Source organism: Callorhinus ursinus, unplaced genomic scaffold (assembly GCF_003265705.2).
Source record: "Callorhinus ursinus isolate GAN/ISIS: 27379988/994484 unplaced genomic scaffold, GSC_fseal_2.0 scaffold11, whole genome shotgun sequence".
In the NCBI taxonomy this organism is placed as follows: Eukaryota; Metazoa; Chordata; class Mammalia; order Carnivora; family Otariidae; genus Callorhinus; species Callorhinus ursinus.
Window position 1 is genome coordinate 58,406,936 of NW_027397073.1, and position 15,151 is coordinate 58,422,086.

Consider the following 15,151-nt stretch of genomic DNA (forward strand, 5'->3'; position numbering starts at 1 on the left):
TACAGTGAATTGTCTTAAGAGATTCTCTAATAATGAACTATTCTTGTATTCCTTGGGTGAACCCTGCTTGATTATGATATATTATCTTTCTAAGTTCTAAGACACTACATCTGATTTGACAGTTTGTTTAGGTAGTTTATTTTTGTGTTTATTTCATAACCAATTTAGTTGATAATTTCTGTCTTATATTCCCTTCTGGTATCAGTTTTATTTTAGGCTTATAAGATGGACTGTTGCTTCTTATCATATCTTCATGCTTATAGTATTTACATGACCCGTGAAATATCTGTCCCTTGAATTTTTTTTACTCTCTTGTAAAATCTTCTGGGCTAGGTACCTTTTTTAAACTTAAAATCTTTAGCTATGGATTTATGGTCTTCATGATTGGTCTGTTCTGTTTTTCATGAACCAATTTTTAGTAATGTTGTTTTCTAAGAGAATAGTCTGTTTTTCTAGGCCTCTTAAACTTTTGGTGGTATAAAAATGAATACAGTATTTTTTTTAACTTTTTAATAACCCCTCTAGGGGTTTGATTTTATTGATAAATTCTACTTTTTAATTTTTAATGCCTCTTCTTCCCCCCCCTTCCTTCATTTTCTGTCTTGGGTTGAGAGCTGGTATCTTCTGCAGTCTGAGTCTATTAATTTGCTTCTGAGAGTCTCTGTAATTATCATATCTGTCATTTATCATCACTATTCTTTTTTTTTAATATTTATCTTTTTGAAAGAGAGAGAGAACAAGCAGGGGGAGGGGTAGAGGGAGAAGCAGACTCCCTGCTGAGCAGGGAGCCTGATGTGGGACTCCATCCCAGGACCCCAGGATTATGACCTGAGCCGAAGGCAGACACTTAACCAACTGAGCCACCCAGGCGCCCTCCTATCACTATTCTTTTAAGCTCTCCTGCTAAGGTGATAGGGCTTAATTCTTAGTATCTAGCGGGTTTTTCACAAAGGAGTCGTTATAGCCCAGTTTATATGTGCAGTACCAATTTAGATATTTGGATTATAAATGTGAACTTGATAATGGTTGTAGACCATGAAGGTAGGATACTCACCTGAATGGGTGGGCACAGGATATTCACAAAGCACAGTATGTTTAATTATATACAGAATCGCTTTTTCAGGTTTATGTATTTGTTTGTTGATGATTCATCTATATTATACTTAGATACAGAGTTTTATTTATATTCAAGATATTTTGTTTTATTGTTATTTTAAAATTCTGTCGTCAAGTAAAAGTAAGGGAATATGAGACAAATTAAAAACTGATAAATTTGTTGAAACTGGGTCTTGAATACATTGAAGACAGTGGTTTACAATACCTCTCTACTTTTGTATATATTTGAAACTTCATTAATTTTTAGGTACTGTATTGCTTAGCTAATATTGTTACAACTTTATTCATATTTGATTTTTAATAGAGTAAAGACAAGATTGCATCATATAGTAAAACTCCAAAAATTGACCGAAGTGATGTGGGCAAGGAGATGAAAGAGAAATCATCCATGAAACGTAAACTTCCTTTTACCATTAGCCCATCAAGAAATGAAGAACGAGATTCAGACACAGGTAGAATAATTTGTTGTTCTCTGGTAAAATCTTAATCATTCTTTCACTATGATTTTCTTCATATCATTCCTCTTGCACCCCATTTTATAGAGAAATATTTGTATTTCAGTATTTCAGATTTATCATTTTGGGGCAGAAATTCATACATTTCTCACCCAAACATGATCTCTAATCAGATAACAACAATTTGCCTCTTTCCTTACTCTCCGTGTTTATTACAAATCTCTTACCACTTTCAGAACTTAATTTCTTGGGGAGCATTTCAGTGATGAAAATTTACTGTGATAAGGAGCATAGGATATGTTAGAGGTGAGAAAAAGTTGTTGAGTTTTTGTGGACACACTATTGAACCCACCAGAGAAAACAGTATAGGCAGGTTAGATTCAGAAATGAATCCGAAATATGCCCTCCCCAACCCTGAAAAAAAATTACTGAGGTTTCTTGCCTAAGCCCAATTCATGGTACTTTTTTTTCCTCAGAACTCTCATATGTCAAGAATGATCCTTGACATCAGTCAGTCCCAGTTGTTCACAATAGATTAGAACCTCATTACCACTATCTACTAAATCACTACTAGATTGTGTTGTAGCCCTGAACTAATCATTTCTTGAAACTAAACTTCAGTGTTTGATATGTATTTATCATAATTGTTTTATCCCTTGCATAAAATACTAATAATGAACTGTTTTTAAGAATGTTTCAGCTTCACTCACAGAAAGTTAGCGTCCTAATCTGAGTTTATGTACAGAGATTATATTCTACTTATACTTTTCTAGCCATTTTAATCATCAATATGGAAATGATCTTGACTCTGGAATCTGAAAATACTCTATAAAGACTTTTGAAACACCCTATGCTAACATAGCTTTAGAAAGTACTTAAATTAACTTTCAGGAGGTAGGCCTCCTTTTGTGTATTTTGCTGTCTCTCTTAGCTTGAATTAGAAATTCTTATATGTGACATTTTTAATCCTTGAAAATTGTTCTTTTTTGCAATGATTAAGATATTTTGTGCTTTGTTCATTTTAAGTTACACTGACTTCTAGAGATTCAGTCTTTTTTTCTGAAGAATGACTCCTTATCCTTAAGCAGTATTCTCAGCCGTTTAGTTGATCACTTAGCTGAGAAGGTGCATATGTGCCTTTAGATAGATAAGATTTAACTTTTCTCATATTTTTTCCCTGGAAGTCCTTTTGTTTGTCATTTTTAAAGTACTTGCATTAACCAGGTTTTGTTTTCCAGTGACAGTGATATTTCTGCTAGTAATTGAAGAAGGGATTTAGATAAATTCAAAGAATGTTAATTAATTTTTAGAAGTAAATAAGATTTCAAAATAATAAACTTCCCATGAGAACCTTATCAGATCAGCTAGATTATTTGTCTTTTATTTATTGTAAAATAAAGGAGAAAATGTTACTTAGGCACAAAGTTTAAGCACTGGATAAACATAATCTAATTTTTTTTTTTTAAGATTTTTTATTTATTTTTTGACAGAGAGAGAGAGAGACAGTGAGAGAGGGAACACAAGCAGGGGGGCGTGAGAGGAAGCAGGCTTCCCACGGAGCAGGGAGCCGGATGCCCGATGCCCGATGCGGGGCTATTTACTACATTATATACTTTTCCCCTGCTATAATATTCCGACTCCCTGAATGTAGCAGAATGTTACAGCTCGCTCTCATTAAGATTGTTTTGTAACAGACTCTTACATATCTTTTGAAAAGGTTATATGCTAACACTGGACAAGATTTTAATGGATTTAAACATATTTTTGGTAGGCTAAATTTACAAATTTTAGTAAAAAGTGGATGTAGGCTTTAGTTTTGCTTGTGCATACATGCATGTGCGTACACACACACCCCCCCCACACACACACCCACACACACCCACACACCCCCAGAGCATTAATAAGAATTTCCCCAGGCCCAAAGCAGAATGTCTTATTTACAATCCATCTAATCCAAAGTACTATCAAGTGGTATTTTCCATATGAAAATAATTATAGCACCAAGACCCACATTTGACATTGATCTTTTTTATAAAATGTATTTTAAATGATTACTTGAAATTATAAAGATATAAAGGAAATATTTACAACATATATGACAATCCTTGTTTCTTAATATATTTAGTATTTAAAGGTCTCTGAAATGTGAAGAGAAAAAAATGAGAAAATGGAGAAAAGATAACAAGTAGTTTGAAACAACAATTGCTCTTGGCAAAGAAATATATATATATATATATATATATTCTTAAGATTTTATTTATTTATTTGTGAGAGAGAGAGAATGAGAGAGAGAGAGAGCATTGGGGGGGAGGGTCAGAGGGAGAAGGAAACTCCCCGCCGAGCAGGGAGCCCAATGTGGGACTCAGTCCTGAGACTCCAGCATCATGACCTGAGCTGAAGGCAGTCGCTCAACCAACTGAGCCACGCAGACGCCCAGCAAAGAAATATATTTTTAAAATATATCAATAATAATCAAAAACAATATGTAACAATTGACATAATTGTTGACCTAAATCGTACCAGGTGGTCAGTGGCCAGAAATAGGAACTTACTTTAGTTGGTCTAAATAATAGGAATATTTATTGGAGGTAAATATGAAAACATTTATCCAGAACTAAAGTTTGTTAACATTTGACCTATTCTTTCTTTTGGGATTTAATCTATATAAGTAATTGATGACAATGAAAATTATCTTTATCTCCACTTCATGTATAATAGCAAAAATTAAACCCAGGAAAATAATGTCAAGTAAGAGAGAATTTTTTTGATTATGGTAAATCCAATGAAGAAATATAATTTTTACTCTTAAGAATAACATTGTAGAAGAATACATGAAATGGAAAGATATTCATAGCATACAGAATTTAAAAATAGGTTATGAAATAATATGTACTGTTTGAAAGCTTATGTATATTTATATTTGTATGGATGTGTACACAGGGCATATATTAACACACATATTGAAAGATAAGATTGTTTAAATATAAAAGACTATTTCATTGTTGGTATAAGTAGTTCAATAATGCCATCAGGGACTGGGGTGTTTTTCATCGTTCTGCTCTCTCACCCTGAACTCGTACATGGGCTTTGTTCTTAACATTCTGCTTTTTATAGTCACACAATATCTTCTGCCTCCTCCTGGGCAGAAAGTAGGAGAGGAAGGACCAGCGACAAAAGTATCTTTCTTCCAGTGAAACTTTGCCTTTTTATTGATGAAACAACATCCCTAGGAACTCTTCTGCCTACATCTCATTGATTAGGCTATCCTAGTTGCAAGGAAGTCTGGAAGGTTAACTCCTTTTAGCTGGGCATATTGTCACCCTGATCAAAATTGGAGTATTTCTGCTAAGAAGGAGAGAATGAATATTGGGTAGGCATCTTACAGTACTGACACTGTATGTAGTTTTTAGTATGGTCATTAATAACTGAAAACTGCGGTTCTGTAAGAGTTACTCATGTTTCTACCTAAGTTATCTTTATTCCTGCATTGTCAATCAAAAAATCATACTTTCTAGTCTGATGGCATTCAAGGGAAAGCCACAATCCCTCGATATGAAAGTACTAAACAGCTCTCTTCAGGGTATACGTGAGAGTCTCTTATTGGCCTTGAAACTAAATTTGCGATTATTTTGTTAGGAATAATGACATCACGAGCATCTTTGCAGGTTGTATTTTTATTATACCCTGAATTCTTTCTTATTTATTCCCAGGAGTGGGATTACAGAATTAAGGGTTAAATATTTCTGTGATGTTTCTCCAAAGTAATTATATAGAGGTACAAAACCACCAGCGGTATATGAATGTTCTTTAACCTCAAATAACATTGGGGCACATGTTTTTCTTTAAGTTTGATTGATCTAATATTCTATAGAGGTAAACCAGTGGCACTTCATCATTTTAGTGTGTATGTTTAAATAAGTAGAAAGATAGTGTCCTTCACTTTTTAAAATACTTGTTTTCTCTTTATAAGCATTATTTACTTACTATTTTTTTTCTTTTGGCATGTATAGATAATGCGGCATGAGAAAATCCAAAGAGGCACAGTATGATCTGTTCCCAAAGTCCATGGTGGCAGTGGTGGAGCATGTTCACATGTTTTAAACTAAATCTTCTCTACCATCCAGCCTTAGAAGTTCTGTTTTCCTGATGCCACTGAAGGGTTTACCCTGATTAATAGGACTCAAACAATTTTGGAGAGAAGAACTTTTTAAAAAAAAGAAAACAAATATAATTTCTCTGGTAACTACGTTAAAGTAGCAGATAAAATCAGCGCTTTGCTTAATAAGAATGATCACCTTTTGATGATTTTCATGGAGATTAATTATTACAGATTTTCTCTGGTTCCCATCTATAAAACTTTCACTTTAAAAATTTTCAAACATACAGTGCAAACCTTTTTAATCATTCTTGATTTTTTTCTCTTACTCTCTTGCAACCTGAAACAGAATATTAAAAAGATGGCTTTTAAAATATAAGTATTACTTGTCTTGCCTTGCTGCAGAGAACGTACCAGGGAGAGAGATTTGCTCTGCTTAGCACTCAGTGTTTTATAAAAACCTCATAGGAAGCACTGGTCTCAGTATAGCACAGAGGGAAAATGGGCGAGTCAAGCGACAAGATACAGAATCTCCTGAATTAAAATCTTTGTAGAATAGTCATTCAGATGCACCAAATATAAACATACTTATTTGAGTAAAAGCCAAAGGGTGTATGGAGTCAGGGTGGATTAATTTACCACCAAAGGAAGATTTGAATAAACTGAATAAACCACTTCCTTATATTAATGAATATAAGTTAAAGTTCAGTTTATCCATTGTGCTTCAATCTGTTACAATAATATGATCTGCTTTCAGTAATCCATTTAATTCTGTTTGTTGGCATAACTTACTGGTTGCTGCTTTTTCTTTTCTTTGCAGTATATGGGGGCCATTTTTGCTTGTCTTAAATGAAATGTCAAATAGTTGTCATGGAATTTTTCTAATTGCTAACTTAATGTGTTCAGTTTTGAAATACAAGTGTTCATTGAAAGGCTTGTCACTGAATCCATTTACCCACTTGGTTTAGAATTGGTCTAAATGTTATTTTATCAGTTATTTCTATTTCAGTTGAGTGAGCCTTCTCATCACTAAACTTTTAGGCTTATCTTTAAAAGTTTCAAGCACTATGTTTTATTTGTTCTCTAAATTGCTTCCTTTTTTTTCCCCAACACTTTATACCTAACTCAACTCATGAATAATATCTATACTAATGATCCCAGAAAGAAAAGTGTATGTCAATAAGTTGAGTATATGAAGATCAAAATAATATTGTGTTTAAAACGGCATATTGTTTGCAAGTAATTGTATCTGCTCTGGCCATACTGCCAAAAGTCAATTGGAAATATTTTTACTTGTCATAAATTGTTAGGCAGAATTCCGTATTCTTATCTTAGCTGATAAACTTTGTTTTGATTTTAGGCTGTTTCCTTTCTAACAGGTCTTACGTAGAGGTCAATGTAGTAATTCATATCACTCAAAATGTGTATAATTTATAGAAAGGTCTGTGGTCTAGAATGATACTGCTGTCCAAAGTGTTCATTGTCTTCTGAGTAGTTTGACATTCATAGAACAAAAAGGGTCCTTTATTCAGGTTTTCTAAAGACAAATTCTAAACAGAAAAACAGTAATAGAGTACTGCCTCTTTTATCGTATTCAGAAATTGAAAAAATACATAGCCTTAAAGGAGGTATCTTTTAATAAGCAGCATCAGTAATATCTATTATTGCAAACTGCATGGTTGACTTTCTCAACTTTAATATTCCAGTTGAAGAAACTGAAATCTTAGCCAAACTGAAATCTTCAGCCAAACCTGTGTTTTAAATGTGCTTTTGGCTTTACTTTAAAAATAATCTTTTGGAAAAACAATGATAGATCATTGACTAACTAGTGATCCTTTGAAAAATGTTGGTTTGTTGAATTCTGCATTTCCCTTCGTGTGCTTTTTTTCTTTTCTCCTGTCTCTTCTCATTCTGTAGATTCAGATCCAGGACATACAAGTGAAAATTGGGGGGAGAGACTTATATCTTCTTACAGGACATACTCAGGTAATTAGATTATCAGGGGCACCTGTTGAGCCAGTGGTTTCTTTCACATTTACAAGTAATTATTGTACTATAAATAACTTCCTTTCAAACCAGTATATAGATGTCTTTGGTTAAATAAGTGAATTTACATGAGTGACACTGAATTTTCCAGTTTTTGTTTGAGGTATCTAGTGCATCATATGCCACATAGTAGTTGTATAGCACAATGTGGGGGGCACCGTTCACATAGAAAACAATATAAAAGTCAGCCCCTTGGCAGTGCAGCAATCCCTATGGAAAGATACCCAAGGTCTTTGATCTCTTTTGCTCTGTACTCGTCACAAGATATACCAAGTCTGGTCTTGATAGACAGTGTCATCTTATGCTTTAATCATGCAGTGTTTTTTTTGTTTGTTTTTTAAATTTTGGTTGAACTATCTTTAGTCTATTGACTTTGCTGCCCATGTTGAATTTAACAGTGGATTAAAACACCAGCTTTCCTGGAGAAATGCCATTACCATTAACTGTGTTGGAACAACTCTATTTGGCTATGGCACCAGGTATAATACTTCATAATTGCTCCAGATAGAAAAATATTGGAGAATATATATAAATACCATCTAGTATGTGAAAACTAATTAGTTAAGTGTTTTGATTATCCTGTTTTTTAAAAAAAAAAATGGGCTTACATTTTTATCTCTTAACTTTCTTGTAATGTAAAATATTATTTAGTCCCTGGGTATCCAAGTGTCCAGCTTTCAGCATATGACATTTAGCTGTAAAAACTTGAAAGAAACCTTCTGTTTTGGGTATATTTTTTATTATTTTATAAATTTGTGCAGTTTGGGTGAGGGTGATATAGAACCAAATAATTATTGTTAAAATTATCCTGAAAGCTATTAATTGAGCTGATAAGTCTGTAGTATTTGGTTATCAAAATTTGGGAGTGAAGGACATGTTTACAGTCAGCATTAAATTTAAAAGGCCTACACTTACTGTGGAGTTAGGTGTACTTTTCTGAAAGAGCTATATGGGATGAAACCATCCATGATCTGAGTATAGGTGCTGGAAATCAAAAGATAAAAGCACCTAACTTTTAGAGATATGTATAGATGCTTTAGAGCCGGAGAGCAATGGCAGCATTTTTTCTCAGAATTGAAATATACACATTCCAGTTGAGTTATAGCTCCGTTGCTCCATTCCTTCCACAATGACTGCTTTGTGGGAAAGTATCATATTCTTTAGTTTCTGAGACACTGATTGGATTATGAACTGTTCCCCAAGTAAGAAATTTTGTCTCTTCTCCTTAATATACTCTACACTTAATTGAGATGTGACAGTGTTGACCTTTCTGTTTATTCTGACTAGTCCTGAAAAGAAAGCATTAATTTTCATAATTATAAGACTGAGACATCTCTATATTTCTTAGTTCCTCTGAACCTTGAAATAAAAAATGTTGGATTGTTCAAAATCCATTTCTCTGTTTTTCTTTAATCTTAAGTAAAGCACTTGGATTTTTCTTTCAAAATCTCTTGAGTGGCTCAGGGGAATTTCAGGTCTATAGGAGACTGTGCTAAATGAGCACATGTGTCAGTATGTTTAAATTTTAAAATTCTGACCCATTATTTGGACAAATAAGTACATATTTCAGTTATACTTGAAAAGCACCAAACTTTCTCAAATTTATATGATCATTTTTTATTTATGACAGACCAGGAAACAAGTTCTTCACAGAATAGATCCTAGACAAAATTTCATTGAATACTTTAAACTTGAAAAAGCATACTTTGGGATGTATTAATCTAACAAAATTTTGAAGAATGGTATATAGTTATCTCTAACATAGCTACCAGCATCTGTTTTCTTACCTTCTTTTCCTATCTCATGGAAACCATGAACTCAGACAAATGACTAACATAACTCAAAGAAAAAAAAAGTCCAGATTGGATACTAGTATCTAATTTGAATTTTTTGCTTGAATATTTGGAATATGTACAATTATATTCTTTTCCAAAATGTAATCAGTCTTTGATCATTTGGCGGTTGAATGCTCAAATGAATTTATAAATATCTCACTTTTTCCTGTCAACTCAGTATGTATCACCTTAGAGCATATTCTTTTTAAAATATTGCATGAAAATGCCATTAGGAAAGCAGAAAATCCATTATTTTGCAAATACAAAATTTTCTCCAAAATTTGAGAAAGTATTTTAAGAATAGATTCTATGTACATTTTCTTCATTTTGTTTCCTTCAATTACTAGATTTTACTTTTTTTTAAAAATTCTACTTTCTATAAAATTTTTACACTTAAATATTTTAATTTTAAGTAAGAAGTACGTTCATTATATTTAAGGATTTGTTATTTAGATGGAAAATTGTTAAAACAATTATGGTTCCTCGTTCAATATGAGAGAAATAAAGCATACATAACATTATTAGAAGAAAGTAAATGTTTCAGGAAAAAAATGGGCTCCTCTTAAAAACCTGTTAAGGACTTTTAATTAACAAATTTAGTAAGTTAGGTGAAGTACTCTGCTGAAACTGGATTTATACTAAATCAGGCCATTAATGATTAATTTCTCATTTCATTAATGAGAAGTTTGAAAATAGAATATATTAGAACTATTAAAGGCTGACTTAAGTAAATCTTTAATTTTTTTGTTTTACGTAAAATATCAATACAGTGGACATTTTGGAGCTATCGAAGTTTGAGTGTGATTTGTGGGCAGCAGAATTTAAATATTCTGATCTCTTAATTTTTCTAGGCCATTAGGATGCCAGCCATTGTATCCTAATTAAGTGGTACACTGCAAAAATTACTACTTTAAGTTCTTATGCCTTAAATAATAATATTTAATAATATTTAAATAATATCAAACTATTACTAGTTTTTTGAAACTTGCTAGATGCATAAATGCTTATTATCTCCTAGAGTAGTCTACTCGCTGGCCCCATCTGCCTTAAAAAAAATGCAATATTGACTACTGAGCCTTCCCTTTTTCCATTTTTGCTGTGTTTTACACTTTTAAAATTTACTTATTTATCTTTGTAGCCTGTCTTTGCAGGGGCCCTCAAACCCGGATCAGTAAATCTCAGATATTTATGTAGGATTTCCCAAGAAATAGATGCCTAGACAGTTAACAAGGAGACCCTCTGCATTAGCTCTCACCTGAATTATCTCCCAGAGAAGTCCTACAAGATAGATACCTGCATCTTGTTGACTTACAGAATCCAGTTCCATCTGAAATTCCTGGGACTTGATGGGGAATGCTGGCTGTACTGCCGAAAGATTTCCCAAATAGCTCAACCTAAGAGCTGGCTTTTTGATGGATCAAATCTCTTTGAGAAAAATTCTTAAGGCATTTTTTAGATCTTTGCAGAATCTCTGTTAAACACCCCCCACCTACCTACACACACACAGAATCTTTAATTTGCTCAGTTTTAGCTTTGATTAGTATCATTCCATGTTCAACTATCCTGTGTCTGGAATAAAGTGATCCTTTGCTTTTTTACAATAATTACTTTGTGTGATGAGACTTGTCTTAAATACTTATCTTGTTAGAAGATTGTACAAATCATCAGTGGAATTAGGGAAGTAATTTGAAGGAACATTGCTGTAAGGACTTAGCAATAATTAAGAATAAAATTATAATGAATGAAAGAAGTTTCAAAGATAAAATACTAAGGAATGTTTGAAATATTGAAGAAGTTAAATTTTAAAAGAACAAATCATTAAAATACAAATTTCACTAGGAATGAATTTCCAAATGTTCTTAATTTTCAGAAAACAGTAGAATTAATAATATATTTTTTTCAAAGCATTCAGGAAGAAATCTGCTTACATAATAAAAGTCTAGTGCTCTTTTGTCAACATATTGCTGGTCTGTATATTATACATGTTTCTCATATACATGTATAGCATCTTTTTTTTTTTTAAGTTTTCCTATGTTTTGCTTTTTAGTACTTATATTTCTTTCAAATTCTTACATACTTACTAATAATTCCAGAGAAAGAAGGTCCAGAAAAGAAGAAGACAAAAAAGGAAGCTGGAAATAAGAAGTCCACACCAGTTAGCATTCTTTTTGGTTATCCACTCTCTGAGCGGAAGCAGATGGCACTTCTCATGCAGATGACAGCAAGAGACAACAGTCCAGGTGACATCATCTTTGAGTACATGTGTATTCTTAGTTTTACTCAGACTCTCTACCCTTAACAGCTAACTACTTTAAACTTTTAATTTTATATTTTTCTTGGATTTAATAAAAATTTCTTATAACATGTTTGTAATTTTACATTTATTTGTGTGATAATTGTCTATTTGTGTATCTTCCACCAGATAAGGACCTATACAAAAGCAGGGATCTTTGCACTTAGCGGACATTCAGAAAATATTTGTCAACTAAAATGGGTAATTTAGAAATGGTCAGTTGACTTGGGAAATCCATTGTAGCACTGTGTGCTTTCACTTTACTAAAGAACCTTTTACCACAGTTTCTGTAAAGCTGCTTCTAGGTTTATAGTTAACTTTTAAGTTTGCTAGCACCCTGCTGATAAAGTGGTAATCTTATCACATGAGTACTTTTAGAAGCAATAGTGTAATCCATGTTTTTTTGTTTGAGATCTAAATTATTTTAAAAGGAAAAATGTCTGCAGCATACTATGTAAATTTATCTTGTATTTCATTGCACACTTCCAATTAAGGTGGTGTACTACGTGTATGTTGGGGGGGAGTTATTCCTGTACTGTGCCCTCCAAAAATAATTAGATGGGTTACAGCAGAACCAAAACAAGGGAACAAAAACACCCAACCCGCTAATTAAATAAAGGAGCTGTAAAAAGGTAGATAAAATCCAGATAGCTGGGCTGAGATGGTAATTACTATTGGGCATTGAATGCATTCTGGCAAAAACACAAAAAAATTTTAAGTTGTACAGTTCTGATTGATAAAGTAAATCAGTTTTGTCTAGAGAAAAAAATTGGCTCTGAATTCAAGGCATCTTTATATACGATTTTGGGTAATGTAACAGACCCTGTTGAAATGCATTGAAAAGGACAGTTGACTCTAGTGAAGTTTTCTCATATTGGCTCTTTTTTTTAAAAAAAACTATGACAACATGGTAAAATTCTTAGAGTTTCTTTGTATTATAGTTTCCATAAAATCATGACCTGCCTGGTATCTTTTCTAATAAACACATTTTAGGTCTTCCTGCTTTTTTAATTAAGAGCATGTTGTTTGGGGTTATTCTCCTACCTTTCCACTCCCAATTTCTGAAAGACTATAGCCAAATTAAAGATGTTATACATTGTTAAAACTTTAAATGTTCCTATAAAATGTTGACCTTGTGTCAGATTTAATAGAAGACTTTTATTTTTTTAATTTTTTAATTTTTCTGAGAGAGCAAGCATGCGTGAGCCTGGGTTGGGGGACAGGGAGCAGGGCAGAGGGAGAGAGAATCTTAAGCAGGCTCCACGCCCAGCAATGGGCTTGATCTCGTGACCCTGAGATCATGACCTGAGCCAAATCAAGAGTCGGACCCTTACCAACTGAACCACCCAGGCGCCCCGAGAAGACTTCTGCTTTCAAAACTCATTTTCTTAATACCAGGAACCTCCGTTCTTAGAATTAATGAAAAGACAAAAAGTAGGGGTGCCTGGGTTGCTCAGTCGTTAAGCATCTGCCTTCGGCTCAGGTCACGATCCCAGCGTCCTGGGATAGAGCCCCGCATCGGGCTCCCTGCTCCGCGGGGAGCCTGCTTCTCCCTCTCCACTCCCCACTGCTTGTGTTCCCTCTCTCGCTGTGTCTCTGTCTCTCTCTCTTAAATAAATAAATAAAATCTAAAAAAAAAAAAAAAAACAAAAAGTTAATCTTGCCTCATCGCTATTTTTTCTTCTAGAAATTTTCTAGGCATAAACATGCAAACATATACTTTTGTTGTAGTTTGTATTTCTTGTTTTGTGTTTGTGTGTGTGTGTATGTGTGTGTGTGTTTTTTAAGTAAACTCTACCCCCAACATGGAGCTTGAACTCAGCAACCCTGAGATCAAGAGTCACATGATCCACCAATGGAGCTAGCCAGGCGCCCTGTGTTGTTTGTGTTTTTAAAATATAAGTAAGATCACACTATAATGCAGTTGATTCTTTTCATTTAAGGATTTTTAGCCAGCTTTATTATATGTCGAACTAGGGAGGAAAGCTTTTGAAATACAGAGTTGGTTGCCAGAATATAAACATACTTGCAGTTTAGGGTTCATTATTTTCTCCATTACATAATTAATTTTCCATGTTTATATTATGTTTACCCTGATTGCCATTATGGACAATACTCTTATGTATGGGAATATTACTTTGAAATGGCTAATAAAATTTTGTCTGAATTAATTCCTTGCAAGTTGTATGAAATAAAAAGTATGTCATTTCGTTTTTAAGAAGTTGAACAGCTAATTTTCTTAATAAATAATTTGACTATAAAGATCATAGTAAAATTCATGGGGCACCTGGGTGGCTCAGTCAGTTAAGCATCCGACTTCAGCTCAAGTCATGATCTCAGGGTCCTGGCATCAAGCTCCACACTCAGCAGGGCGCCTGCTTCTCCCTCTGCCCCTCCCCCTACTCCCCTGCTCGTGCTCTCTCTCTCTCTCAAATAAATAAGATCTTTAAAAAAAAAAAAAAAGGATTATAGTAAAATTCATTTACTTATTTAACAAATACTGCGTGAGTACCACCATGTGCCAAGAAGTCTTCTGAACAGTTGAGAAACAGTAATGAATAAGGTAGACAGCTGCCCTTGCTCTCATGGAGTTGTACATTATAGAAGTACAGATAGGAAACTGTTACTGATGCAATGTACTTTAAAATCCAAAATGTAAATTTTAGACTTTTTTCTTATTGAGGAAAGAATGATAGTACTTTAGTGCTCTAATCATGTCAGTTTGCAAGAAAATTATGATGCTGGAAATTTATTTTCCATAGATTTTTCTCTTAGAATAGTTGTTTCTTTTAAATACTTGTGAATTTTCAGAATTAATTATTAACACTATACATATGTCTGGAATCCTTAACAGATTGAGAAACCTCTTATGTGTTTTGTTTTATTTCCAGTAGTTCTGAAATTGGGACAAGAGGGAAAACTTCGGGCATCATCTTACTTAATTTTTTTGTTTTTGGTATGGAGATCAGAAAAAAAAAAGAATGAGAATCAAAGCAATTTTTTTCTCTTTTATCAGCCCCCTTTTTATTAAAGGCCTTCCCAGGCTGTCCTTGTTTCTTATACATGTTAAGCTTCATTTTTATGCTAAAATCATCCATGACCTCAATTTGCACTTAATATCAGAATAGAACTCTAATACTTTGAGTTAAAAATGTGAACTCAAGCCTTCGATGTCATTTCATCTAGGTGTTGGAATAATAGAATAACATGCCATGAAAAATACGTTGTTGTTGTTGTTTTGTAGTTTATCAAATTATTCATTGAGCAAACACTTTTAGGGCCTATGCTTGATACTTTGTTATCACTTCAA

The 15,151-nt window shown here is 33.3% G+C and overlaps 1 protein-coding gene across 4 annotated transcripts in view; it reads left to right on the plus strand.

Moving 5' to 3' along the window:
• The window catches only part of ANKRD12 (ankyrin repeat domain 12), a 122,497-nt gene that overhangs the window by 43,468 nt on the left and 63,878 nt on the right, over positions 1-15,151 (plus strand). For 3 of the 4 annotated variants that reach the window (XM_025886868.2, XM_073898528.1, XM_073898529.1), the window contains exons 3-5: positions 1,421-1,568; positions 7,585-7,653; positions 11,642-11,788. In XM_025886868.2, coding sequence (XP_025742653.1) covers positions 1,421-1,568; positions 7,585-7,653; positions 11,642-11,788 — 364 coding nt within the window. The remainder of the gene's footprint in view (positions 1-1,420; positions 1,569-7,584; positions 7,654-11,641; positions 11,789-15,151) is intronic. The other variant, XM_025886869.2, reaches the window with a different exon arrangement.